The sequence below is a fragment of the Scyliorhinus torazame genome, chromosome 11 (assembly GCF_047496885.1).
Source record: "Scyliorhinus torazame isolate Kashiwa2021f chromosome 11, sScyTor2.1, whole genome shotgun sequence".
Lineage (NCBI taxonomy): Eukaryota > Metazoa > Chordata > Chondrichthyes > Carcharhiniformes > Scyliorhinidae > Scyliorhinus > Scyliorhinus torazame.
In genome coordinates this window covers 32,749,338-32,775,877 of record NC_092717.1, presented here as the reverse complement: position 1 = coordinate 32,775,877, position 26,540 = coordinate 32,749,338, and the positions used below count along the sequence as shown (strand labels likewise).

The 26,540-nt window shown below is 44.6% G+C and overlaps 1 protein-coding gene across 4 annotated transcripts in view; it reads left to right on the top strand.

The window, feature by feature from the left end:
- Positions 1-12,257, top strand: part of rttn (rotatin) — a 294,394-nt gene extending 282,137 nt beyond the window's left edge. For all 4 annotated transcript variants that reach the window (XM_072467133.1, XM_072467134.1, XM_072467132.1 and 1 more), the window contains 2 exons: positions 5,277-5,346; positions 12,064-12,257. In XM_072467133.1, coding sequence (XP_072323234.1) covers positions 5,277-5,346; positions 12,064-12,137 — 144 coding nt within the window. In that variant the 3' untranslated portion in view covers positions 12,138-12,257. The remainder of the gene's footprint in view (positions 1-5,276; positions 5,347-12,063) is intronic.
- The last annotated feature ends 14,283 nt before the right edge of the window (positions 12,258-26,540 follow it).

Genomic DNA, 26,540 nt, shown 5'->3' with positions numbered 1-26,540 from the left:
CCTCGCCATCCTTTCCTCTACATCCCTAGAACTATTTGGAGGCCTATAGAAAACTCCCAACAGGGTGACCTCTCCTTTCCTGTTTCCTGTTTCTATTACTTTGGAGATTTCTCCCTCTGCCTCTTGGGGAAAACCATACTGCTTTTGGGGCCTGGGGTCGGGACCTGTAATGTTCACCAAGCCAGCTATTTTGCCACAGTCGTGCTTGTGCTGTGCAAATGCTGCTTTGTGTTGCTGCAGGACCTCCCTAACTTCTTTATTCTGACGAATGGCTCGAGGGTCGAACCAGAAGTCTCCTACTGAGCTAATCCTGTTTCCATAGTCTCCAACTGTGAGCGTGGCGGGGGCTCGTGCTGCCTTTGCCATTCTCCATACACATTTATTAACTGGATCAAAAGAGAGGTTGTGGGAGCTCATAAAATCGATTCCTAGGATGTGTTCAGCTGTCTGGGGTAGATCGACCAAAACCACGGGGTGTTTAGTCGTAATGTTCCCTATTTGTATCGCTACAGGGGCTGTGATGTGTCCTTGTTGTAAATGACCTGTAAAGACGCTGAATGTGATGGTGTCTGTTGTGGGCCACGTGTCTCGTTGAAACATCGTGGAGGAATTGAGTGTGGTGCGGGACTCTCCTGTGTCCCAAAGAAATTCTACGGGGTCTCCCCGGACTTTGCCTGCTACAACCGGTCTACCAGACTTGTCCCAAAGGGTGTCGCAGACTCAAGTTGGGGAGCCCAAACACTGTCAGTCGGTGCCGTTCATGTCTATGTTCTCTGAAAGGGTGCTAACGCTATGGATTGGTTTTGCCCTATTCTTATTTAGGGTGCCTGTCTGTTGGTTTCTCTGCTGCTTTTGGGGCGTGTTGCACTCTCGTGCAAAGTGTCCTAATTATCCACAGTTGTAACATTCCTGGGATTTAGGCTGCTGCGGGCTATTTCTGCCCTCATTTACCCATGCGGGGTCCTGGTGAGCTTTAACTGGATTCATGTCTGCCTGCTCTTCCTCGGGTTTTGCAAATGCGGTTTTGCCTTGGACGGATTGTTCCCAAGTGCGGGACAATCTCTTCAAAACCCATTTCTCTTTGTGGGCCTCGTCTGAGGGGTCGTAATTTGCGCAAGCTCTCTGTCCTGCCTCTGTTGCATGGGAGACTAGGATTCGAGTCCATTTGGCCATATTATCCGCGGACAAATGGGTGGGGGCTAACTCTCCGAATACCGCTGTAAAATGTATCCACAAGCGTCCAGCAAACGCTGAGCTCTGTTTTCTTTGACAAGGGTCGAGGCTTAAAACTTGTGAGCTTCACTTGCTCCTTTTCGTCCAGGCCGTGCATGGTAACCTGCTGTTTAACTCGCGCGAAAAACTGGTGGGGGTCTGATGTGGGAAGAAACGGTGTAATTTTGCCACACGCGTCCCGTAATTAGGTCACGGTTAACGGGGTTGTATATAGGAAATCTGAATTTCCTTCTGCTGCGGTGTGTGGTTACAGGGTTCATGGGGGTGTGTTCTGCCTGTTCAGTCGGGGTTGGGGTGCTTTTCTCTTCTGGGGGTTTTCTTACATACATGTCCCATGTACGTATCTGTGGGCAGTTTCATTTAACTCCTGCCAATCGGGGCCGTTTTCCTGGCCTAATTGGGGTCCAAAGGTACTTTGAAACCCATTCTGAACGAAAAGCAGAGATTGCAATTCTGCAATTTGCTTCCGGCACTTTGCGTGATCTACTGAGCTCTGCCTTTGTTCCGTCGTGGAAGTGTGGAGTGCTCGTAGGGCTGCTTTCAAATCATTGCACTATTTCTGCAATTGCTCTACTTGTTGCTCGGTTTCTTGTCTTACCAAGACCGTACGTTGCATGTCCTGGTAGGCCTTATCATACTGGGTCTGAAAACTACTCAAATGGGCGAGACAAGACTGGTGTGCCCACTTGGCATCATCCACCTCTCCGTCCCTCGCTGCTAACTGTTCTCTCAAATCCTTATTTTCCTTCTCAAACTCGCTCACATCTCCCTCACTATTTCTGTCTCTTTCCTCAATCTCTCTATGGAGCGTCCTAACGATCTCCTCTGTGCCTTGCAATTGTGCCAAGCAGGACACGATTGCCATCGGCTTGCGAGCTTTCCCCAAGCTCTCCTTGTGGATCTCTGACAGATTCTCCCACCAAGTATGTCCTATACTCCCGGGACCTGTTTCATCATTCATGCAGAATTCGCTCCAAAGGGGCCATCCTTTCCCTTTGAGGTACTTTCAGATCTCCTCTTCCCATACAAGACACTGTCCTACTCTGCTGGTCGCTGCGACCTCGAATTCTTGGGGGTTCATAAGGCGTTCCATTGCCTTCATTGCCATTTGCTCTTTCTGGGTTCTCTACTGAATTTGGAACAGGGGGTGATAAAGTGGTGATGTAAACACGGGTACGGCTTACGCTATTTTCCGACCTACACAACTCCCGACAGTTTTACGCAACAAAATCTCTCTGGTTTACGATGTATCCCTGTTAGTACGCATGTATTAACACACTTCCGAATCTCTGAGGTTTGATCAGTATTGTCCTTACACTTGTGATTTTTCTGTTTCCAATTGGATTCCAATTCAAATTTGGGTTCTCTCGGACTGACTAGGCCACTTCTAGGTCGAGTCCCGTCAGAGGTCGCCAGTAAATGTTGCTAATTTGTGGTCTCTTTATTTGGCGCTGAATATGGCGGTCAATATGGTCACCTTCCGTAATTCTAATTACGTTTTGCTCTAGAGTCGCCAGGTATCTTTCGATACCGCCACAAGGTTCAAACCAAATGCTGGTCAAAGACTCGATACACCAGTTAGTTCAAAGTCAAATGCTGATTTATTTACACACACAGGTAAATATACTCATGCACAAGTACTACAGACTAACTATCACTACTGCTAAAGCCTATACTTAGCTTCGGGCGCCCACTCAGTCAGAGGAACAATGGCCGTTGTTCGGTTCTGAGGCTGCTGGAGTGGAACTGGTACGGGATAACAGCTAAGGTCGTCTGTCTGGTAGCGTGCGTTGACCTTGGACTTACTTGTTCTGGTGCAGCTGTTGGGCAGGTCTCTCCTCGGTGAGAGCCGGAGCCAAGAGAGTGATTCTCTCTTTTGGGGGGGGGGGAGATCCTTCTTATATCCAAAAGGGGCTTTGCACGCTTTTGGGCGGGCCTTGAACTTGGCCCCAATTAATTGGGCCGTTTCTCAATCATTCCTATCAATTTACTCCAGTAAAGGGGTGGGTGCCCTGATGGCTGTGCGTGTCCTAGGTGGTCGTTGGCCTGCTTTGTTCTGGTCTCCTCTGGCGCCGGGGTGTCTGCCTTAGTATCGTTTACTTAAATGTTACTCTTTTGTCCCTGGAGATGGCTAATGGATTTGCAGTTTTGGTCTTGTCTGGGAGCTGCGGCTCCAATATGCAGACAATCCCTGAACCTGCTTGTTTTCTCAGTATTGTCCATTTTCCCAGCATTCTTTGCAAAGTGTCCATTTTTTAATCGGGAAATGGCCATCCCAGATGGCTACAGATGGCCGATCGGAGGGCAGGGGAGGCTTCATTCGGGGCTGGGGGCTATGTCTGTGGACGGTCCGGGGCGGACGAGCGTCTGATGCGGGGCACTATTTTGGCGGGCTGAGTCCGCCATGGAGCAATGCGCGGCTGCAGGAGGCCGCCGCCGTGCACATGTGCGGGCTCTGACCCGGAAGTGTGGGGGGGCGGTATCGACAGCTGCCTGCTAGCCCCCTGCAAAACGGGAATCTGTGGCCTTTTGATGCCAGTTTTCCTGCCATAAAACACCACAGTTTTCACGACGGCGTGGGACATAGCCCCCAAAACAGAGTATCCAGCCTCAGAGCTTCAGCTTGAATTCAATCTTGCTGTAATGCCTCTCCTGACTGAAAAGTGCACCATGTAACATTTTTTATAAAAAGTTAATACTTTCCCATCATTGCTCATTTTCTCCAAAATACTAATGCCAAAGGAAACAGCTGTATCGCAGATCAGATTTAAACCCAAACAGTCGTGTATTTCACACAGTTCAAGGATATGAAACGGGTGAAATGAACTGATAAATACATAACAAAGAAATTTACACTGTCAGAATTATATGGCACGGTCCCATATATATGAGTATTGCACGCTGATAACTTCAACTGACAGCATGCCCTTTACATCTACCCTGCAGCCAGGATTGGTGGAAAATAGGTACTAAGTGGAACATTTATATCGGCTGCTCTGAAATCTACATCCTTGTATTGAAAAGCGGTTAGGTTTTCACTCTTGTATATTATCTGGGAATCCTGAACTCCTTCTGAATGAGAAATGTGCCTTTTGAAGAAGGTGGAGAAGGTCGAAGAGTCATTGAGCCAATTGCGGCCACGTGTTAGCGATTTCCCCCACCAGCAACACATGAATGGAGGAGTTGAATCCAGTCTCATTATGTCGATTTACATGTTGGTTAATCGTAATACCACTTTCCTGAAAATCTCCCTCTCCCTTTATCTCGCATAAATGTATTTTTGAAATGAATTACTTTACGTGTGTTATTATCTGCGTCTGTTTGTTTTAAGGGAGATTTTGTCACAGTATATGCATTAGTTTATTATCTTGTCAGTATTTTTAAGCAAATTGTCAACTTCATTCAATATAATGGAGTGGAAAGTTTGGAGATTAGTTGTTTAAGTATTTAATTTTCTATTATTTAAAAGTATGCATACATAATATCACCCAATACGTGTAGTGGCATATGACCTGCTCGCTACCATGTGCCGTGTTTACCCACTGTTTAACAAAGGTAAGGCATTGAAATTGATCACATTAGTAAAAGAACGTGCGTTATCAATACTTAAGATTGAGTGGGAGACAAAACAGATTTACAATGTGTAATATAGTTAAAAAAATAATGAAGTGCAAATGAGCGTGAAAAATGTGGAAGCCAAACAGAGCGAGAATGAATTTAAAAGCATTAGGGAATGAGAAGGAACCAAACAGGTAGATATGCAAAGAGGAATAAGAGTTTTATATTTGTGTGAAAAGAAAGCCACAAGAGATGAACAAGTGTGATTTCATTTTGTGTTGTGAAATATTTAAGCAGAGTTTTACATTTCCCCACAAGGTATCACCTAGCATTCAGAACAAACCACATTATTTTGTACCTCTCCTGTAATTAACTGACCTTGTTGAGACTATTTTCAGTTCATCATTGTTGCCCTAGTTGACGGGGTTCTTGCAGTAAAAATGTTGATTTTCACATTATCAATTTGAGGTAAATGTTGCTTACAGGCCAAAGTTACACTGAAAAACCCATCAATCAAGAGGAGAGTGGATGAAGCCTATCCAACAGTCAAAAAGTGTAAGTACTGACGCATATGTAATATTTACATGTTGTACATCCAGCAAAGAAGTGGTTTATTTTTCAAACCTTTGCAAGAATTGATTAATTTTGTATGTTTATTTTTTTGAAGTGGGTGATTTAGAATTTGATTTAATTGCCAGCTCCTGACAGTCTGCTAGCTGCAGGAGTTTGGCTTTCAATTGAACATCATAGATGACAGTGCTAGAGGTACCCATAGAAACAGCAATTACGATGTTAGAACTTTTTTGTTTATATTCTCATCAACCAATGAGGCTCATCAACAAAAAAAAATTCAACACCTGTCAAAAGACAAAATTAAATTAAATATTTGGCAGCTTTTTTTATAATCTAGGCTACATATGAGCTCAGTATTTATGTATGTTGATTTTGAACTCTGGTACCTCAAATTTATATTAATGATGAAGAAAAGCGTACCAATGTTTAAGGAGGCATTTTTCTGAAAATTTGTCAGCAGGAAAATATGGTAGCAAATGATTGAATGGACTTGATTATGTGACCACATACTCAGGGGTCGTTTTCGTCAATCTGCAGTTTCGAAACCAGCATAGAGATTGTGAATTCCGGTTGACTCCGGTGGAGTTATGTCGGGGGAAGACATGCACAAGATGGCTTCCGCTAGATAACTGCACTTTTTGCCCTTTTCTTCTAGTTAAAGAGGGCATTTTCTTTTGAAACCCCCCTTTTTAACGGGATAAGGATCCGGGGGAAAAAGCAAACATTAGAAGTTCATAACGGTATCTGAGCCCTCCAGAGCTCATCAGCAGAAAAGATGGCGGAGGCAGCCTTTGGTGCTCCACCCACTCCACTAACGGCCAAGTACCTGAACAAAAGAATTCAATAAACACTGTCAGGTTGTGTCACCGGACTTCCGCAAATCGATGGAGGAAGCCTTGGCCCCATCTGAGTAGCTCTGGAGAAGACCGACAAAACTGCGAGCTACGATAAAAGACATGGAGGTGGCCCTTTTAAAACATAGTGATCAGATTTCCTCCTCAAGCGGAGATGTCTCTGGTGGCTGAGGCGAATACGTCGCTGAAGGCCAAGGTGAACAATTTAGAGAATCGATCCAGGAGGCAAAATGTTTGAATCGTGGGGCTGTCAGAGGGCATGGAAGGCCCAATGCCCACAGAGCAATTTGTGGAGATGTTCAGGAAGATGGTGGGGGAAGGTGGATTCATATCCTCATCGCAGTTGGATCGGGCCCACCTACATTCTGGCAGGGCCCCGTCCTGAGGATTGACCACGTGTGGTAATAGTTAAGTTTCATAGCTTCAAAGAGAAAGAACGGGTTCTGAGATGGGCAAGGGAGCATCATGATTATAAATGGGCAGGCCATGCCATCAGGTTTTACCAGGACATGGGAACAGAGCTGGCGAAGAAGAGGGCTGTGTTCAACAAAGTGGTGGATAGGTCTCTCTTCCTTCTGTGGTGGCAGTTGGTTACTCAGTAATTGTGGTATTTGGTACTAGAGTCAGGTCCCTCAAGCGTCTGCCATGGAGATTGGACACTGCATTATTAGTGGACAAAAGATGTTGTGAACGCATGTCCACTGCCATTGGGGAATATATACAATTTAATAAAACTGAGTCAATCTTACCTTCTACACTGTGAGAAGCCCTTAAGGCAGCCTTCGGGGGGGTGGGGGGGGATTATTATCTCCGACAAAGCACACATGGTGAAGGCAGTGAGGGATTGTTTTATCGGGTCTATATAGATTGAAGCCTCTGGCTGAGGGATCGTTCATAACTGATTTTTCTACAGATTATCCATCCCAGCTGTGGAGGGATCAGAGGGGTGAGGAGTTGGGATCCAAGTTAGTTCCAGAGGAAATGGTGAAATGCATTGGGTTGATGCAAATTGGTAAAGCCCCTAGCCTGGACAGTTTCCCCATTGAATGTTATAAGAACTTTGCGGAGCAGTTGGCACCTTTAATAGTGGCCATGTTTAATGATTCCTTAACCCGGGGTTCGTTGCCCTCTACCCTCACACAAGCTTCTATCTCCTTGATTCTCAAGATGGACAAGACCCAACAAAGTGCGTATCATAGAATAAAGAAAATTACAACACAGGAGCAGGCCCATAAGCCCTCCAAGCCTGCGCCGACCATGCTGCCCGTCTAACCTAAATACTTCTACTCTTCCGGGGTCCATATCCTGTTCATGTATTTGTCAACGCGCTCCTTAAATGTCACTTTCGTACCTGCTTCCACCACCTCCTCCGGCAGCGAGTCCAGGCATCCACTACTCCCTGTGTAAAAAAAATTTCCCTCGCGCATCTCCTCTAAACCTTGCCTCTCGCACCTTAAACCTATGTCCACTAGTAATTGACTCTTCTACCCTGGGAAAAAGCTTCTCAATATACTCTCTGTCCATGCCCCTCATAATTTTATAGACTTCTATCCGGTCACCTCTCAATCTCCCTCGTTCCAGTGAGAACAAACCAAGTTCATCCAATCTCTCCTCATAGCTAATGCCCTCCATTCTAGGCAGCATCCTGGTAAACCTCTTCTGTAGCCTCTCCAAAGCCTCCACATCTTTCTGGTAGTGTGGCGACCAGAATTGAACACACTCTCTTCCAAGTGTGGCCTGACTCAGGTTCTATACAGCTGCAGCATGCAATTGCATACAGACCTATTTCATTCTTGCAGACTTTAGGTTGCTTGTTCTAGTGCTGGCACTGTGTCCGGAGCCCTGGTTCCCAGAGGTTGTCTCGGAGGACCAGACGGGCTTCATTCAGGGTCAGCTATTGTCGGCCAATATACATTGTCTGCCAAATGTTGTCCTTTTCCACTCCTCAGTGTCCGATCCGGAGGTGATTGTTTCCCTAGATGCCGAAAAGGCATTTTATAGAATAGAGTGGCAATATCTTTTTGAGATTCTTGGTAGGTTTGGATTTGGACATAAGTTGATCTCTTGGATTCAACTATTGTATAGGGCCTTCACTGCGAGTGTTCATACGAATACTCTTAACTCTGGCTATTTCCTGTTGAATAGGGGCACGAGCGGAGTATCCACTGTCTCCGTTCATGTTAGCCTTGGCAATAGAACCGCTTTCTATAAAGCTGAGGTCCTCTGTTAAGTGGAGGGTGTTAAATCAGGGGGGCTGGAGCGTCGTGTTTTCCTTTATGTGGATAACCTTCTCTATATTACGGACCCAATACTCTCTATGGATGAGATAATGAAGCTGCTCCCCCCCCCCCCCCCCCCCCCCCCCGGCCAAGACCAGCTTTCATCGTTTGTCTGGGGGTCCCACAATTGAGCCTCGCTTCATAAATTAAATTATACCAGTCTGGTTGATGGTGTCAAATACGACTTACAGAGGTGGGATAACCTCTCCCTATCCTCGACGGGCTGAGTTAAGACTATTCAAATCAATGTACCTCTGAGATTTTTATTTCTTTTTCAACGTCTTTCCATTTTTCTCCCTAAGTCCTTTTTTGTCAAAGTCAATAAATTAATCTCCTCCTTTATTTGAGCGGGTAAGACTGCAAGGATCCGTGGGACTATGCTCCAAAGAGATAGGCAGTCAGGGGGCTTGGCTCCACCCAGTTTACTTTTTTAGTATTGAGCAGCCAATATCCAGAGGGTATTGTTGTGGTTTCAGTGATCCTGGTTCCATATGGGGACAAAAGGAAGCAAACTCCTCCCCAGTTTCTAGCCTTGGTGCAATAGTTACCAGAAACGTACCTCTCTGGTACGTTTGTCCCCGAACCAAGCGGTGGTGTCCACCTTGAGAATCTGGAAGCATTTTAGGCAGCATTTTAAGCTCTGTACTATGTCTCCACTAGACCCCATTTGCAGTAACCACCTTTTTCTGTCAGTGGGTTTTGACTCGACGTTTTATGTCATGGGAGGGTAAGGGTTTGCCAGCTTTAAGGAGCTGATGGAGAAATGTCAACTGCCTGGTTTCAGTCTTTTCAAATACTTACAGATTCGCACAAGGGTTTTTCCGTCCTTTCTCCGGCACACCCTCTCCCCAGTTGAAGAGGGGTGTGTCTTTGGCCCAGCCTGGTAGGGGGACTAGTTTGGACATATCCTCTCAGCGGAGTCAGCTGTAGATGAGTGAGGTGAGGGCAAAATGGGAGGGTGAATTGGGTTCCATTCTGGATGATGAGGTATGGAGTGAGGCCTGTCACAGGATCAACTCCACGTCTTCATGTGCTCAGCTAAGTCTGATCCATGATGTGGAGATGCCGGGGTTGGACTGGGGTGAGCACAGTGCAAAGTCTTACAACACCAGGTTAAAGTCCAATAGGTTTGTTTCGATGTCACTAGCTTTCAGAGCACTGCTCCTTCCTCAGGTGAATGAAGAGGTATGTTCCAGAAACAAATATATAGACAAATTCAAAGCTGCCAGACAATGCTTGGAATGCGAGCATTAGCAGGTGATTAAATCTTTACAGATCCAGAGATGGGGTAACCTCAGGTTAAAGAGGTGTGAATTGTGTCAAGCCAGGACAGTTGGTAGGATTTCGCAGGCCAGATGGTGGGGGATGAATGTAAGGCGACATGAATCCCAGGTCCCGGTTGAGGCCGCACTCATGTGTGCGGAACTTGGCTATAAGTTTCTGCTCGGCGGTTCTGCGTTGTCGCACGTCCTGAAGGCCGCCTTGGAGAACGCTTACCCGGAGATCAGAGGCTGAATGCCCTTGATTGCTGAAGTGTTCCCCGACTGGAAGGGAACATTCCTGCCTGGTGATTGCCGTGCGATGTCCGTTCATTCGTTGTTGCAGCGTCTGCATGGTCTCGCCAATGTACCACGCTTCAGGACATCCTTTCCTGCAGCGTATGAGGTAGACAACGTTGGCCGAGTCGCACGAGTATGTACCGCGTACCTGGTGGGTGGTGTTCTCATGTGTAATGGTGGTATCCATGTCGATGATCTGGCACGTCTTGCAGAGATTGCCATGGCAGGGTTGTGTGGTGTCGTGGTCACGGTTCTGAAGACTGGGTAGTTTGCTGCAAACAATGGTTTGTTTGGGGTTGCGCGGTTGTTGGAAGGCAAGTAGTGGGGGTGTGGGGATGACCTTGGCAAGATGTTCATCTTCATCAATGACGTGTTGAAGGCTGTGAAGAAGATGTCGTAGTTTCTCCGCTCCAGGGAAGTACTGGACGACGAAGGGTATTCTGTCGGTTGTGTCCCATGTTTGTCTTCTGAGGAGGTTGGTGCGGTTTTTCGCTGTGGCGCATTGGAACTGTCGATCGATGAGTCGAGTGCCATATCCCGTTCGTACGAGGGCATCTTTCAACGTCTGTAGATGTCTGTTACACTCCTCCTCGTCTGAGCAGACCCTGTGTGTACGGAGAGCTTGTCCATAGGGGATGGCTTCTTCAATGTCTTTAGGGTGGGAGCTGGAGAAGTGGAGCATCATGAGGTTATCCATGGGTTTGCGGTAAAGCGAAGTGCTGAGGTGACCGTCCTTGATGGAGCCGAGTGTGTCCAAGAATACAACTGATTTTGGAGAGTAGTCTATGGTGAGTCTGATGGTTGGATGGAACTTATTAGTGTCATCGTGTAGTCGTTTCAGTGATTCTTCGCCGTGGGTCCAAAGGAAAAAAATGTCATCGATGTATCTGGTGTATAACATCGGTTGAAGGTCATGTGCGGTGAGTAGGTCCAATTCAAGGTGGTGCACAGAGTCTGATCCAATTCAAGGTGGTGCACAGAGTGCATCTGACTAAAGTGAGGAAGAGTGGATTTATCTCTGGGCAGAGGACAGGTGCGAGTGTGGCCTTCGGGGGCCAGCTAACATCACTCACATGTTCTGGTCTTGTCCAGGAGCTTTTGGGCTCCTTAACACCATGTCGGACATACTCAATGTTGATTTGGATCCATGTCCACTGGTGGCCATTTATATGGTATCAGACTTGCCGGTGCTTCATATGGGAGTGAAGGTGGGTGTCCTCACCTTCGCCTCGTTAATGGCCCAGAGACGAGTTCTGCTTGGGTGGAGGTCTCCTACTCTGCCTAGTGGTCTCAGCCCCACAACCCAAAGATGGGCAGGGTAGGTAGATTGTTTTTAAAAAGATTGTGAATTCCAGCTCAACCCTGGATAGCTACATTCATAGAATCCCTACAGTGCAGAAGGAGGCCATTCGGCCCATCGGGTCTGCACCCACCCTGCGAATGAGCACTCTGCCCATTTGACAAGTGATTACCCTTACCTATCCCCGTAATCCCATAACCGAACCTGCACATCCCCGGACATTAAGGGGCAATTTAGCATGGCCAATCCACCTAACCCACACATCTTTGGACGATGGGAGGAAACCAGAGCACTCGGACGAAACCCAAGCAGACACAGGGAGAAAGTGCAAACTCCACACTGATATTCACCTGAGGCCGGAATTGAACCCGGGACCCTGGTGCTGTGAGGCAACAGTGCTAACCAATGTGCCCCCATAACATAAATTTCAAGTGACGAAGTATATCTCATAAAAAGAATATTTAAACCTTATGGTGCGAATTGTGGCAAACTCCTATTCATAGTTAAACACTGGAATCTTTTTGGAAATTAATGTTAAATAATTTGACAGTTACTCTCAAGTTTTTGTTCCGCATCGTTTGAAATTGTGATATGTACACCAAACCAATTATACGATTATTGATCATTTGGTCGTTGAGCGTGAGTTGTTTGTATGAGCTGGCTATTTGTATGAAAACTGATTTTGCTTCTTATATATTGTTTTCTAGGTATGCTTGAAGGTCCTCTGAATATTTATCTTTTGAAGTGCCTGGAAAATCTAGCAGTCCAGCTGAACAGTTAGAGTGCCCTGCTAACATGGACGTTTTATTGTGGAGTGAGATTTTGCCTACCTGTAAATCATGTGTATATTTCATTGAAATTCTAATATATTTTCTATATTAAAAATGTTGTGATTAGTTTATATTGGTCAGTATTTTTTTTTTAAAATATATACCAATATTAATTGAGATAAATGGACACTCTCTGGTGTGATCCTAAACCAGATAGGGCACAAAGAACCCAGCGGACAGGGTGGAGGCCGTTATTGTTGACTCAAGGACCTACCACCACCCCACCCCCACTCCGTCCAATACCCGTGATGTCACCAGGCCACAGCTGCGGCTGCTGGCCACTCCATGGAGGGATTGTCACTCCAGGATCATGCCCAGGCATCTGCAGCCACTTAAAAAAAGATCAAATGAAGCCATTTACATGCCCTTCTACCCTGCTGTTCTCTCTCCAGACATTAAAGCCAGATGAGTCAAGGACATTCAACCTCTGATCTTCGGGTAAGCGTTCTCCAAGGCGGCCTTCAGGACGCACGACAATGCAGAATCGCCGAGCAGAAACTGTTAGCCAAGTTTTTGCACGTATGAGTACGGCCTCAACCAGGACCTTGGATTCATGTCTCACTACATTTAACCCTCCACCATCTGGCCTGGGCTTGCGAAATCCGACCAACTGTCCTGGCTTGGGACAATTCACACCTCTTTAACCTGTGATTATCCCTCTCTCCAGTCGCACCGTCTGGACCTGTAAAAATGTAATTACCTGCAAACACTTGCATTCAAAGTATCACCTTGCATCATTGGCTTTGTCTATATAGGTGTTTGTGTAACCTGCCTCTTCACTCACCTGATGAAGGAACTACACTCCGAAAGCTAGTGATTCCAAACAAACCTGTTGGACTTTAACCTGGCATTGTAAGACTTCCTACTGTGCCCACATCATGTTTAAATCAGCAGGTCCCAACGCGAACAGTGGGGCCATTGTCTAGTTCAGTTTCTGTGGACAAAGTGCCTGTGGCAAGCCACTACTTCCGGGAGCTGCCCTCACTTGTTTGTCCGTGTAGCTAAAACAGACTTTATTTTTAAAAGTTCAGTATGAGTATGAGCAGCACCTTCTGTGAAAACTCTTCTCGGTAGCCCCATCTTCTTAGCATTAAACTCTGCCCACAGGACTCCTCCACAACCAGCTTACATCCATTAATATGAAAGGTTACATGATTAAAAGTGATACAATATAAATGATGCATCGGCTTATAAATGTTGCTGTAAATGAATAAGATCCTCATACTGCATTTTATATCAGACAGTAAAGCCAGGTGTGTTTTTCATTGGAACATGAAATTAATCCGCTGCATATTTAGCACTAACGGTGTGATGATTTTTTTTGCTATAAAATTATGATCCACAATGTAGCATAGCAGCCACTCGACTGTGACTGAGTCCCTTCTGAAATAATTCATCCTTCAATGTACTGTTCACATCAATGCCGCAGATGCAACTGTGTTGTTAACCTGCAGCCAGGATGCAAGATGTCACGTTTCTCCTGTAGCATTGACTCCAAAGTACGCGTTAAGCTGTGCTACAGTACAAAGATCACATTGGTCTGGTAGCTTGCAGATACGTTTTGATATGAAATCATAATTTACAGAAACCTTGGGAGCAATTTTGGTGGTTTATAGTGACACACATTTGTAGCTATGTGGGATTGATCTTGGTTTAAAGGAATGCCACAAACGATTGACCATATAACCAATAATACCCTGTAAACCCATATAGCTGCGAGGCACCACAGACAACGTTTACAACATGTGCTGGTAAGATATTGAAATAAAACACTGGAGAAAGCAAATGTGGTTATCAATATAGTACTGTGCATTTTATAGATTCTGTGGCTATGTTCTGTGGCCATTAGTATTACGATAGGCAAGATTTTGCTGGGGGTGGAGGGGTAATTCTTGCCGAATTATTGGCGTTCGCTGTTGTTATCTCTGAAATGAGCTGCTACCTCAGGGCATTGGGCGCATGCAAATTAGCATGGACATCCTGAAATTGCGGCCTAGTTGCACAGGGCTCTGTAACAGGCTGTGCTTTGGACCCCTCCAGAGCTGGCGATCACCGAAATCAATTAAAATACCACCTTTCCCACACTTTACCATTGAAAAAGTTGCATCTTGTTCAAGCTGGTGTAACTGGGTTTTTACTGGTGTAAGGATCCTCCTGTATAATCCCTGTTTGTTCCTCTTTCCACATTTTATTTTCCGTTACCCTGTTCGCTATTGCCATTTTTTGTCTATGGATGGTTAATGCCTTTAAGACCAAGCAGCTTATCTTTCATTTAGAAACAGGAAACACCAGCATGATGTGCGGTTTGGCCTGACATCAGTGATGTCACATCTTGATGGACTTGGCTGGCGGCCAATGAGCTGTTTTAAACTGCCGGGCCTTTGCTGATACTTGGTGCTGACGGTTCTGGAATGTTCTGCAGAGCTAGGAAGACTTCACCTTGGTTTCATTTTAATAAACCCAGCAGCAGTACAACACCTTGGCTGGAGCTCTCTCCAGGGAAATGGATCTAGACAGCTTTTCCTCTCTATCCAGCATGTGTGTTTAATTCCTGAAGAGAAAACTGGACGGAACACTTTTTGGGTTTAATTCCCTGAGATGTTAACAGACCTCTCAAAAATCTCACAGAAACTGCTTCTCTGATACGCTGTTTTTACTCCGTATTGCTAGGGGACACTCTGGTGAGTCTGGAAACCAGTTGAGTTTAAACCAGTGTTCTTCAAACTTTTTTTCCGGGGACCCATTTTTACCAATCGGCCAACCTTCACGACCCACGCCGGCTGACCTTCACGACCCACGCCAGCTGACCTGAGCGACCCACGCCAGCTGACCTGAGCGACCCATGCTTGCCGACCTGAGCGACCCACCATTTTCTCTTACCTTGTTTGCTGCTGATAAAAATGGAGGAAATGGTTTTGGGTCCCTTTGGCCCTCGTACACGCTCCTCCAATGGAACCTGTTGGATGAAGGTGAAGCCTTCCGGTGTCGGAAAGTATGGAGTCTCCATCTGTCCAAAGTTCTGCATTTTTTTTCCTGTAAAACTTTATCAACTAAAACCCCCCGGAACTTGTAAAAAAAAAAATTATAATAAAATGAATGAAAAAAATAAAAAATAAATGAATATAATAAATGTATAAAACGAATAAACCGCCCCCCCCCCCCCAAACTTGTAAAACAAAAAGCTGCGACCGTTCAAAAAAATAGCGGCCGCGCTGCGCATGCGCGCCCGATCATCGGTGCGCATGCGCATAATGGCCGAATTTTCTTTACATGCTCGCGGCCATTTTAAAGGCCACTTGCAGCTGGCGTTATTAAAAGCCGGCTGCTCTGCGGAGATTTGCGCGATTGGGAGCGCTGCGAAGGACAGCTCCGCGACCCTCCCGACACCCGCCCGCGACCCACCTGCTCGCCGGGCCCCCGATTTTGAAGAACACTGGTTTAAACCACACGCTGGGGCTGGGTCGAAGTTGAGACAGAGATCAAACTGGCCTGAGCCTGTTCGTTGAGTGAAGGCCAAGGGTAATAAAGACTAAAGTAACTCCCTTGGAGGAAACCCTTCAGCCTGGGAGTTCTGAATGAATTCTCCTGCCAGAAGAACCTAATTAGCAATCCAACCAGTGGGTTTCAATAACTCTACATCCTGGAAGGACAGCCTGCTGCAACGGAAGCAAGGATACTCATCTCTCTCTTTTCATATTAATCATTATTTTACCCCTTTCCCTCCCTCCTTTGTGTGTTTGGGTATTGGGCAGAACGGTAAAAGAAGGAGGAGTAGATTAGCTGGCCGTTATTCTGTTACAATTATTGCATGTTTCAACTTTATTTTTTGTTATAAATAAACAATTATAGAAATGTTATGCAAATTATTGGTTAATTCACTTGTGTTGGGACTCTGAGGCCTGTGGGACTAGAATTGACCATGACGTGCCCAGGATGTCGTAACGATGGTGACTGATAAAAGTTTGAACAACAGTACTTGCATTTACAAAATAATTTCACAATAATGAAAAACTGACAAATTACTAATTAGTATATTTTTTAGACTATATTTTGAATGTGTTTTTAGCAGTATTTTAGCTTCTGCGTTCACCCCACGTGTATTTCACAATCCGTAAATTGTCCAAATTGTTTAAAAGCAAATTTATTTTTGTGCTAGTTTCCTGTCTATGAAAATATTTAACCCTATTGGCTACAGGGCAGCATGGTGGCACAGTGGTTATCACTGCTGCCTCACCGCACCCCAGGGACCCAAATTCTGACCTCGGGTAACTGTGTGGAATTTGCACATTCTCCCCATGTCTGCATGGGTTTCCTCCGGGGACTCTGGTTTCCTCCCACAGTCTAAAGATGTGCAAGTTAGGTTGATTGACCATGCTAAGTTGCAGAAATAGAGTGCGGCATTGGGCCTAGATAGGGGGTCTTTCAAAGGAACAGTGCAGACTTGATGGACCAAACTCCTTTTTCTACACTGCAGGGATTCTATAATTCTATGACTTGGATGGCCTGATGCCAATGTGGCAGCTCTATCCTGTTAATGTCCAGTAAAGGCACTGCAATCTGTTGTAGAACTGTTGTATGGTGGTAGAGCTAGAATTTCCACTAGAGTGATCATGAGATTTTTCAAGTGAGATTTACTTCATGGTCAGCAACGAGTGTCCTTTACTGCCAACTGCAAAATCCCACCCATTTATATTTACAGCACAGAAACACCCAATGCTCCACATCTGTCAAAGAAATTATAAGTCAGCACTTCGAGTTTACGCCAAAGGTCCTTTAATTAAACACAAAGTTTGGGGGGGGGGGGTTGGAAAGACCACAGTCATTCCAATTGTCCCCCCTTTACAGAGGTAAAAGCAGGCAATTTATATGATACAGTCAGCAATATCTCGGACAGAAAGCATTCTTTAAATTAGCAAAAGACAGAAGACCGAGCAGGCCGGAGTTAGATTTTAATAACAGGCCTTGGGTTCCTTGCCTAAGAAAAATAATAATTGTTTTGCTAATGTGAAGCTGTACGCTTGTTTACATTGTGTGACCTTCTGACTATTTCATACAGAACCTCTTGACTGAAATAAGGCTAAAAATCCATCATGCTTTGCCAAGTGCCTATATAGTCAAGCAGCTGGTTAAAATTAATACAGGGTATTAAGGCAACTAATCCACCAACTAAAGTCCCTTCTACAACATCGTAGCTAGTTCCACATTCTAATCACTGACTTGGTCTTGAAAAGCATGCATCGGAATTGGTCCTCTAAAATCATCAGAATGTTCACATCACCACCAGAAATTCATTGCGTAAAAATGCACTTAAGTGGGCAAAATCAAACCTTGGGTCCAACAAAGATTTCAGAGCAACAATGGAAATGATTTATGCAATAAATGTCTAGTGTTGCAGCAGAAGACCAAGATCGCTCCGAAAGTGCAGAAAGACCTTGATACCAAAATGCCCCCATTTAAAGCGATTCATTATTTAAGAATGGCAAAAACATGAGTAGCCATTCATGGATGAAATGTCCATGAATTTCGATGTGCCCAGAAACCGAACTGGGGAGTGGAAATGTTGGAAAATGGCTCTCGTGAAAACCTTCCAACATGAGCAGACAGGGTTCCCAGTGCTTTCAGTCTGCATGGCTGAAGTAACAAAATTAAAGCCTGTGGTCATTTTCAAGTGTAAAGCTGCAATGAAAACTAAGTTCCCTGTCGGAGATTTTGTACAAGGTCATGGCTACATGAGGATGGATGAGAATGGAGTGAGGTTATGAATCGATAATGTGTAGAATAGGTGTTCCAGTGGCCTATGCAAAGAACTCAGCTTATTAATGTGAGGCATGTTCAGATCCCAATGAGGTCAAATTGTAGTTACCCTAGGAGGTCTGCAGTCAGTAGTTCAACAATTGGATGTGTGTACCTCAGCAAGACATTCCAGGATCATGATCTTGCCAAATGATTGAGATGGATGGTTGACGGAGAAAAAAAATCCTTTCCAAAGAGTGGAGATATGTGTGCTGCCCCGCTTGATGTTTTGTGTGGTTTTATAACATTGTCATCAGAACGTCCATAAAATGTAGAATATAGGATTGAGTGGGTGGAGAGGAAGATGATTTGTTGTGGAGGAATGATTTTGAAACTGGAAGTGCAAATTGTACCAGCCTCCCCGAACAGGCGCCGGAATGTGGCGACTAGGGGCATTTCACAGTAACTTCATTTGAAACCTACTTGTGACAATAAGCGATTTTCATTTCATTTCAGAGTGCGATCCTTAATGATGATGACATCGGCAAAGTGACTCCGAATGAATTTGGTGAGCACTTTGCGTTGGATGCGTTGGTGAATTTGACAGCTTTTAAAACCTTTTTATTGTGGTTGAAGGTATTCTTGCAGAATTAATTCATTCACTAAGGCATGTCACAGGGGATTTAATTTGAATTACCAGTTATGCCACATTTCAAAATCACAATCATCTACATCAACAGGTCTTGAGTATAAGTCGGACCCTTTTTTTAAGAAAATATTTTTTCAGAGTTTGAAACGTCGACTTGTACACTGTTAACTGCGGTGAGAATGTTATGACCCAAAATAACACAAACCAAACATAGAGTTTTTAAAAGAAAGCATTAAAAAGACAGAAATAATATTCAAAATATTCTTTCCCTTCCAGAAGCTCAAACTCGTTGCTCATTCCATAAGGGTGAGCAGAGCCTTCAGTGCAATCCTCATCTAATCAGCCAGCAAGTGGGCAGCACGGCGGCACAGTGGTTAGCACAGTTGCTTCACAGCTCCAGGATCCCAAGTTCGATTCCCAGCTTGGGTCACTGTCTGTGCGGAGTCTGCACGTTCTCCCTGGGTGTGAGTGGGTTTCCTCCGGATGCTCAGGTTTCCTCCCACAGTCTAAAGATGTACAAGTTAGGTGGATTGGCCAAGCTGAATTGCCCTTAGTGTCCAAAAGGTTTAGGAGGGGGTTACTGGGTTACGGGGATGAAGGGGATAGGGTGGAGGCGTGGGGCTTGAGCCGGGTGCTCTTTCCAAGGGCCAGTGCAGACTTGATGGGCTGAATGGCCTCCTGCCCTATAAATTCTATGAAATCGCACCAGGAAACCTTACCATTAATTATAACATGTTGAAGATAATGTGTTGTGCAATCTGGAAACATACATACCCATCTAATTTCCCCAGATCTTGTACCATTGGCGAGAGGATCCCCTCCCCCACTGTTTGCGAGTCAATCAAATATAGCCTTGTTCAATTTTCAGTAATCACTGTTTGGCTGTGCTGTATAACCTTTAGGTGCTGGTTTGAAATCTAATTCTTTGCCCCTGGCTTTGAATTTCCTTACCACTGCTGCTTTTTCATCAGGCACTTGTGGTCTGTCAAGTGGTTTGAGAAATAGATTTAGCATTCATATGTTTTTACTGAGTGCCCTATGGTTAAGGTGAGCAGCTTTAATCCACAATAAAATTCCAAACAACCAAGTTTACACACGAGACGAGATGCACACTAAAAATGATTGGAAGAATACAAGTTTCAATGTCGTCCTTTACTTTTATGCACGTGTTAATTAACCTATTTTTAAAAAAAGGTTTGGCTTCTGTGTAAAAACAGTGGACAGAATAATACATGCATATATGAATGTTTAACATGATCTTCAGTGATCATGTGGTTTTCTTTGACGAGTAATTAGCTTCCTTCAAATTTAAGTTCATGTTGATTTGATCAAGGTTTATAACATAATGAAAGACCTCATAGTGCTGATCTGTTAGACCTGTTAAAAGGCTATTGAGCTGAAGCGATCATCATATTCCTGTACCCACAGATGTTACCAGACCTGCGGAATATTTTCAGTATTGATATTGTTTCAGCTGAGTAGGATAGAAGGGCCGGAGACCACCTTTACAAGTCATGTAAGGACAGAACTAGTTTGGAGTTGGAAGCTAATTATTTTCTCCGAGAATGGTGAACCTCTGGAAAGGTTGTCAGCTTATGTGCTGAACATTGATTTGCAGCATCCCGGCAGCCAAGAGTTTGTTGTATTTCTGGCTTGGGCAAAGGTCATCTCGTAAATAAGTGTCTTGTAAATGAGGGCTAAGATACTCCCCCTCAACTAGTTTAGATAATCTAAGATGTACAAAGTGGAATTTTCTGGACTATATTTTCCCAGATTTTACACGAAGGATGAGCTGACCATCATGTGACCTTCCTTCACAAACTAGCCAGTTACCAAACATGGTCATAACAAGCTCATTCCAGGTCCATTGTTTAAAGTGACTTAATCAAGATGGTCTGCAAGGCCCTCCTTTCACAGCCTTGGTCCATTGCTTGATGTGATTGGGTTTAACGGCTTGGTCCTCACCCACCTGAATAATGAGATTATGTCTGACTGTCTTTGAAGACTTCAGGAGAAAGCAATTCACACTCATTCAAGCTTATTGTCCTGGGTGTGCAAAGCCCAAACAGGCTGTCTCAGTTCTGATAGCTTTATAAATTGTCAGGTGTAATTATGTAAATATCTGGCTATTTTGAGAGACTAGTCTTTTTCAAAACTTATTCTATGGCTTCAGCCCACTCAATAAGCAAAGTTTTTTTTAATACAATTTTATTTATATACAAAGTAAGATTTTATAACACTCTTTAAAGGCGAAACTCGAGATATGTGACAGGTAACTGGGAAAAATACAGAAGAATGAGTGGCAACCTCACAGAGTGGCGCTATTTCCTTCAAACAACAAAGAATATAGGCAGCTAAGGACAACAGGCAAACAAGAAAAATGGGCAGTCCCAACAAAATCGGACAATTAATCCTTGCTCGCAAAGTGGAAAGCCTTGCAAGTCTGCAATTGGGCTCCAGCCACGTTGGAACGCACACCAGATGAATCTACGCACGCAAAGAATGACCATTTTCCATAACTAAGCAAAACCAACTACGGCAAAGGCCCATAACTTCCTGGCTCCCCAGTGTGGATTTGTGGGATACCCCAAAAATGAGCTGTGGAATCTCTCTTGGAAGTTCCCAGAGAAGGGTTGACCTGGCAATTGTCCAGAAAGGCAAACCTCCCCTGGACAATTGTGCTGCCCTGAGAACCATTCGACAAAGTGATTTACTTTGGATGGTTCTGCCAGGTTTGCATTCATAGTTACTCTGAAAGAGAAGGAATAAAAGCACTTCTAACTTCAGCATAACTATTTTAAAGACACAGACTGAGCCTCACACGGGATAACCCTCGGCCTTCACCCCCTCGAACCACAGGGGACCTCCCCACACGTCTCCAACTAAGCACCTCCTCCTGGGCCCAACCCCACCCCAGCCCGATCACGCCCCCAACCTCTGATTTCTAAATCCCTTCCCTGACCTGGACCCCCCCGCCCCCCCACACACACACACCGTCCCCTAACCTGTAACCCTCTGCTTCTCTTTCCCCATCCATGTCCAATTCCCCCCCACCTCACCTCTAATGGCTGAACCCCCACAAGCCATTTGCTTACCTTAGAAACTTGCATTCTCCGTTTCAAAGGGATATTTAAAGTCACCTGCTTTACGGCAGCTATTGCTGTAAAAGGGGGCACGTACTCCCTCACTCCACTCCCTTTACACTTTGCCATTGGAGTCAGGGACGCACTTCGCTGTCTGAGTCTCATGCGGCCTGCGTTAGGAAGATCGGGCGAGACAAGGACTTTAAGCTTTAATTGCAGGTACGTTGGTGTGGAGTGGCAATCCGCCACTGATGGCTACTCTGGGGAAGTTGCGGCCCAAAGTACTTTAATCACGGGCAGCACGGTAGCATTGTGGATAGCACAATTGCTTCACAGCTCCAGGGTCCCAGGTTCGATTCCGGCTTGGGTCACTGTCTGTGCGGAGTCTGCACATCCTCCCCGTGTGTGCGTGGGTTTCCTCCGGGTGCTCCGGTTTCCTCCCACAGTCCAAAGATGTGCAGGGTAGGTGGATTGGCCATGATAAATTGCCCTTAGTGTCCAAAATTGCCCATAGTGTTTGGTGGGGTTGCTGGGTTATGGGGATAGGGTGTAGGTGTGGACCTTGGGTAGGTTGCTCTTTCCAAGAGCCGGTGCAGACTCGATGGGCCGAATGGCCTCCTTCTGTAAATTCTATGATTCTTAAAACACTGTTGGAGAATTAACTCGAGAGTTGCTGGGTGAATAGTGATAAAAGAAAAGAGAGAAATATTTGCATTTATACAGCACTTCTTACCACCACCGGACATCTCCAGTATGGTCACTATTGGAATGCAGGAAAGATTTGAACAGAAACAGCAATGTTATTGTGATGAGATAATGTGTTTTTTGTGATATTGATTGGGGGATGAATATTAACCAGGGCTTATTCAACCTGCAGTTTAAAGAGATGAAAACATCAAAACATTGTCGTCATTAAATGTGTTATGGAAGGTCAGCAATCTGCAGACTTACATTCTATAGCATACATGTAAAATATTTTCATTTTACTATTGCACTTCTGAACATGTGACATGATTGTCTAATTCAAAATATGCCAAAAAATGTTGTTACATAACCTGAGTCTATTTATATATTTTATAAAAATTGTCACTGGACTAGTGCAGAGACCCAGGCTACTGCACATATGGTGGAATTTAAACTCAATAAAATATCTGGAATTAAAAGTCTAATGATGACCATGAAACCATTGGTCAAATGTCGTAAAAACCTAACTGGTTCACTCATGTCCTTTAGGGAAGGAAATCTGCCGTCCTTACCTGGTCTGGCCTACATGTGACTCCAGACCACAGCTATGTGGTTGATTCTTAGATGCCCTCTGCAATGGCCGAACAAGCCACTCAGTTGTATTCAACCACTACGAAGAAAACATTAAAGAATTAAACTGGGCATGTGGCGCAGTGGTTAGCACTGGGACTGCAGCGCTGAGGACCCGGGTTCCAATCCCGGTCCTGGGACACTGTCTGTGTGGAGTTTGCACATTCTCCCCATGTCTACGTGGGTTTCACCCCCACAACCCAAAGATGTGCAGGCTAGGTGGATTGGCCATGCTAAATTGCCCCTTAATTGGAAAATAAAAATAATTGGCTACTCTAAATGTATTTAAAATAAAGAATTAAACTGGACAGACCACCCACTATTCACCTAAGTACTGGAAATGACAATGGCAAATGCAGCCCTTTTGACCTTGCAAAGTCTTCCTTAATGTCATCTGAGTGCCAATATTGAGAGAGTTATGTCACAAATTATTTAAGCAACAGCGTGACATAAGTTCTATTCATAGAATCGTACCTTACAGATAATGTCCCAGAAACCGCTATTACTATTCCTGGTTATGTCCTGTCTCACCATCCTGTTGTGTGGTACTACTATTATGCTAAATGGGATAGACTTCGAACAGTTCTAGCAAGTGATGACTGAGTGCTATGAGCCCTCAGCAGCAGCAGAATTGTACTCAACCACGATCTGCAATCACCTGAGCCAGCATATTTCCCACTACCATTACCACCAAGCCAGGGGATCAACCCTGGTTCAATGAAGAGTACAGGACAGCATGCCTAGAGCAGCATCAGGCAGACCGAGAAATTAGATGTCAACCTGGTGAAGTTACAACACAGGACTACTTGTGTGCCAAATAGCATAAGCGGCAAAGAATAGAGCTAAGTTATTCCACAACAAAGAGCATCAGATCTAAGCTCTGCAGTCCTGCCACATCCAGCCATGAATGTGGTGGATAATTAAACAACTCACTGGAGGGGGAGGCTCCACAAATATCCCCATCCTCAATGGTGGAGGTACCAGCATGCCTGTGCAAAAGACGAGGCATGAAGCCTTCACAACAATCTTCAGTCAAAAGGGCAGAGTGGATGATCCATCTCGGTCTCCTCCCGTGGTCACCAGCATCACAGATGCCAGTCTTCAACCAATTTGATTAATTCCACATGATATGAAATGGCTGCAAGCACCGGATACTGCAAAGCCTATGGACCCTAACAATACTCTGGCAATACTGCCAAAGACTTGTGCTCCAGAACTTGTCACACCCCTAGCCAAGATGTTCCAGTACAGCTACAACACTGGCATCTACCCGACAATGTGGAAAATTGCCCAGGTGTGTCCTGTACACAAGAAACAGGACAAATCCAACCCAGACAATTACCACCCCATCAGTCTACTCTCCATCATCAGCAAAATGATTGAAGGAATCATCTACAGTCCTATCAGGCAGCACTTATGCACCAATAACCTCCTTAAGGACGCTCAGTTCTGGTTCCGCCAGGGTCACTCGGCTCCTAACTTCATTACAGCCTTGGTTTAAACATGGACAAAGGAGCTGAATGCCAGATGTGAGGTGAGCGTATGACCAAGTATGGTATCAAGGAACCCTAGCTAAACTGGAGTCAATGGGAATCAGGGGGAAAGCTCTCTGCTGGTTGGAGTCATACCTGACACAAAGGAAGGTGGATGTGATGTTTGGAAGTCAATTATCTCAGCCCTAAAACATAATTGCAGGAGTTCCTGAGGATCCTGACCTGGGCCCAACCATCTTCAGCTGCTTCTTCAATGACCTTCCTTCCATCATAAGGTCATAGGCAAAGATGTTCGCAGATCACTGCACACCATTCACTACTCCTCAGACACTGAAGCAGTCCATGTGAAAATGCATTAAGATCTAGACAATATCCAGGTTTGGGTTGACAAGTGGCAAGTAACATTTGTGTCACAGAAGTACCAGGCAATGATCATCTCCAACAAGAGTGGATTTACCATCACACCTTGTTATTCAATGGCATTACCCATCGCTGAATTCCCTACTATCAACATCCTGGAGGTTACCATTGACCAGGAGCTCGACACCATCCAGGTCAAAGCAGCCCATTCGATTGCTATCCCTTCCACAAATATTCAATCCCTCCGCCACTGATGAACAGTGGGAGTCAGATGTAACATCTACAAGATGCACTGTAGGAACTCAAAGGTTCTTTAGGCAGCACGTTCCAAAACCACGACCACTACCTCTAGAAGGACAAGAGCGGCAGATACCTGGGAACACCACCACCTGGAGTTTTGCCTCCAAGTCACTCACCATCCTGACTTGGAAATATGTCACTGTTCCTTCAATCAAAATCCTGGAGTTCCCTCACTAACAGCACTGTGGTTGCCTACACCGCAGGGATTGCAGCGGTTCAAGAAGGCAGCTCACCACCACCTTCTGAAAGACAACTAGGAATGGGCAATAAATGTTGACTTAGCCAACGACACTCCCATCCTGTGAAAAGAAAATAAATAACGATGGTAATAGAAGCTAGCATTCATTCTATTTCCTGGGTAAATTAGGACCCAAGGTGCAATCAATGCACAAGAAATTTTAATTCAGATTTGTGTTTCCATTGCAGATTACAGGATATCCCATCAATGTTATTCCACAGCTGAGTCAAAGAACTCTCTGCTTTGCCTGGTTTTGAATATTTAACTCACACAATGGACATCACATTTTCTTGATTTACAAACTGGGAATTTGGACAATCCTTTCTAAAGCTCTCATAATCTCACAAAATCTTCTGTTGTCGTTCACACAAAACTTAAAATTCCTTTTGATCTTTTGCATTAGCTCTAACAATTATATATTTGGTGGTGGAGATTGTATCCTATTACACAAATGAGCCAAAGCAAAACAATTGCTTGCCCATCTAGATTTTTCATGATAATTGAATCTAAAGTCATTAGCACGTTGGCATGGGACGCAATATTTAGGTTTGTATATCCCTACATAGCTCATCCAAATTTACTGATCGGTTTATAGGTGTTGTGGTTGGATCAGGACATTTTTGTGGGTTGGGGGTTCTAAGAATACCTTTTGCTCGGAATTGAGGCTTTTGGGCTGTTTTTTCTTTGCTACTTTTTAAGTTCGACGTGACATTTTGAGTTTTACACCTTTGCGCATTTAGGGCGAGTGTGAATGTGGTAGATTACTTACGCAGATAAAGAAACAGCTTTTGTGAGATCATCAGCACTTTGTAGATATTTTATAGATGTTTCAAAATGAGATGGGAGAGCGTCAGAAGCTTTGTGCAAAATACGTTAGATACTCGCAGTTTCATGGGTGAATGTATGACGATTAGCTAATCTTTTAGAGCAATACAATATTCATATCTCTGGTTCTGTCCGATTAATTTTAAATAGGCATGATTTTGTGAGACTTGCAATTTGACTTTTGATTACATGATGTGAAAGTGGTTAGAAGTATAAATTATTAACAGATCAGCAGGTCGCGCAGGTTGAAATATTTTGTGCTATATCAGTGCAGTTATGACAAGATTACAGCAATCCATACTTTAAAATGATCAGGTTGTTAACATATAAGTCTTGGAAATGAATAAGTTAATGAAGGA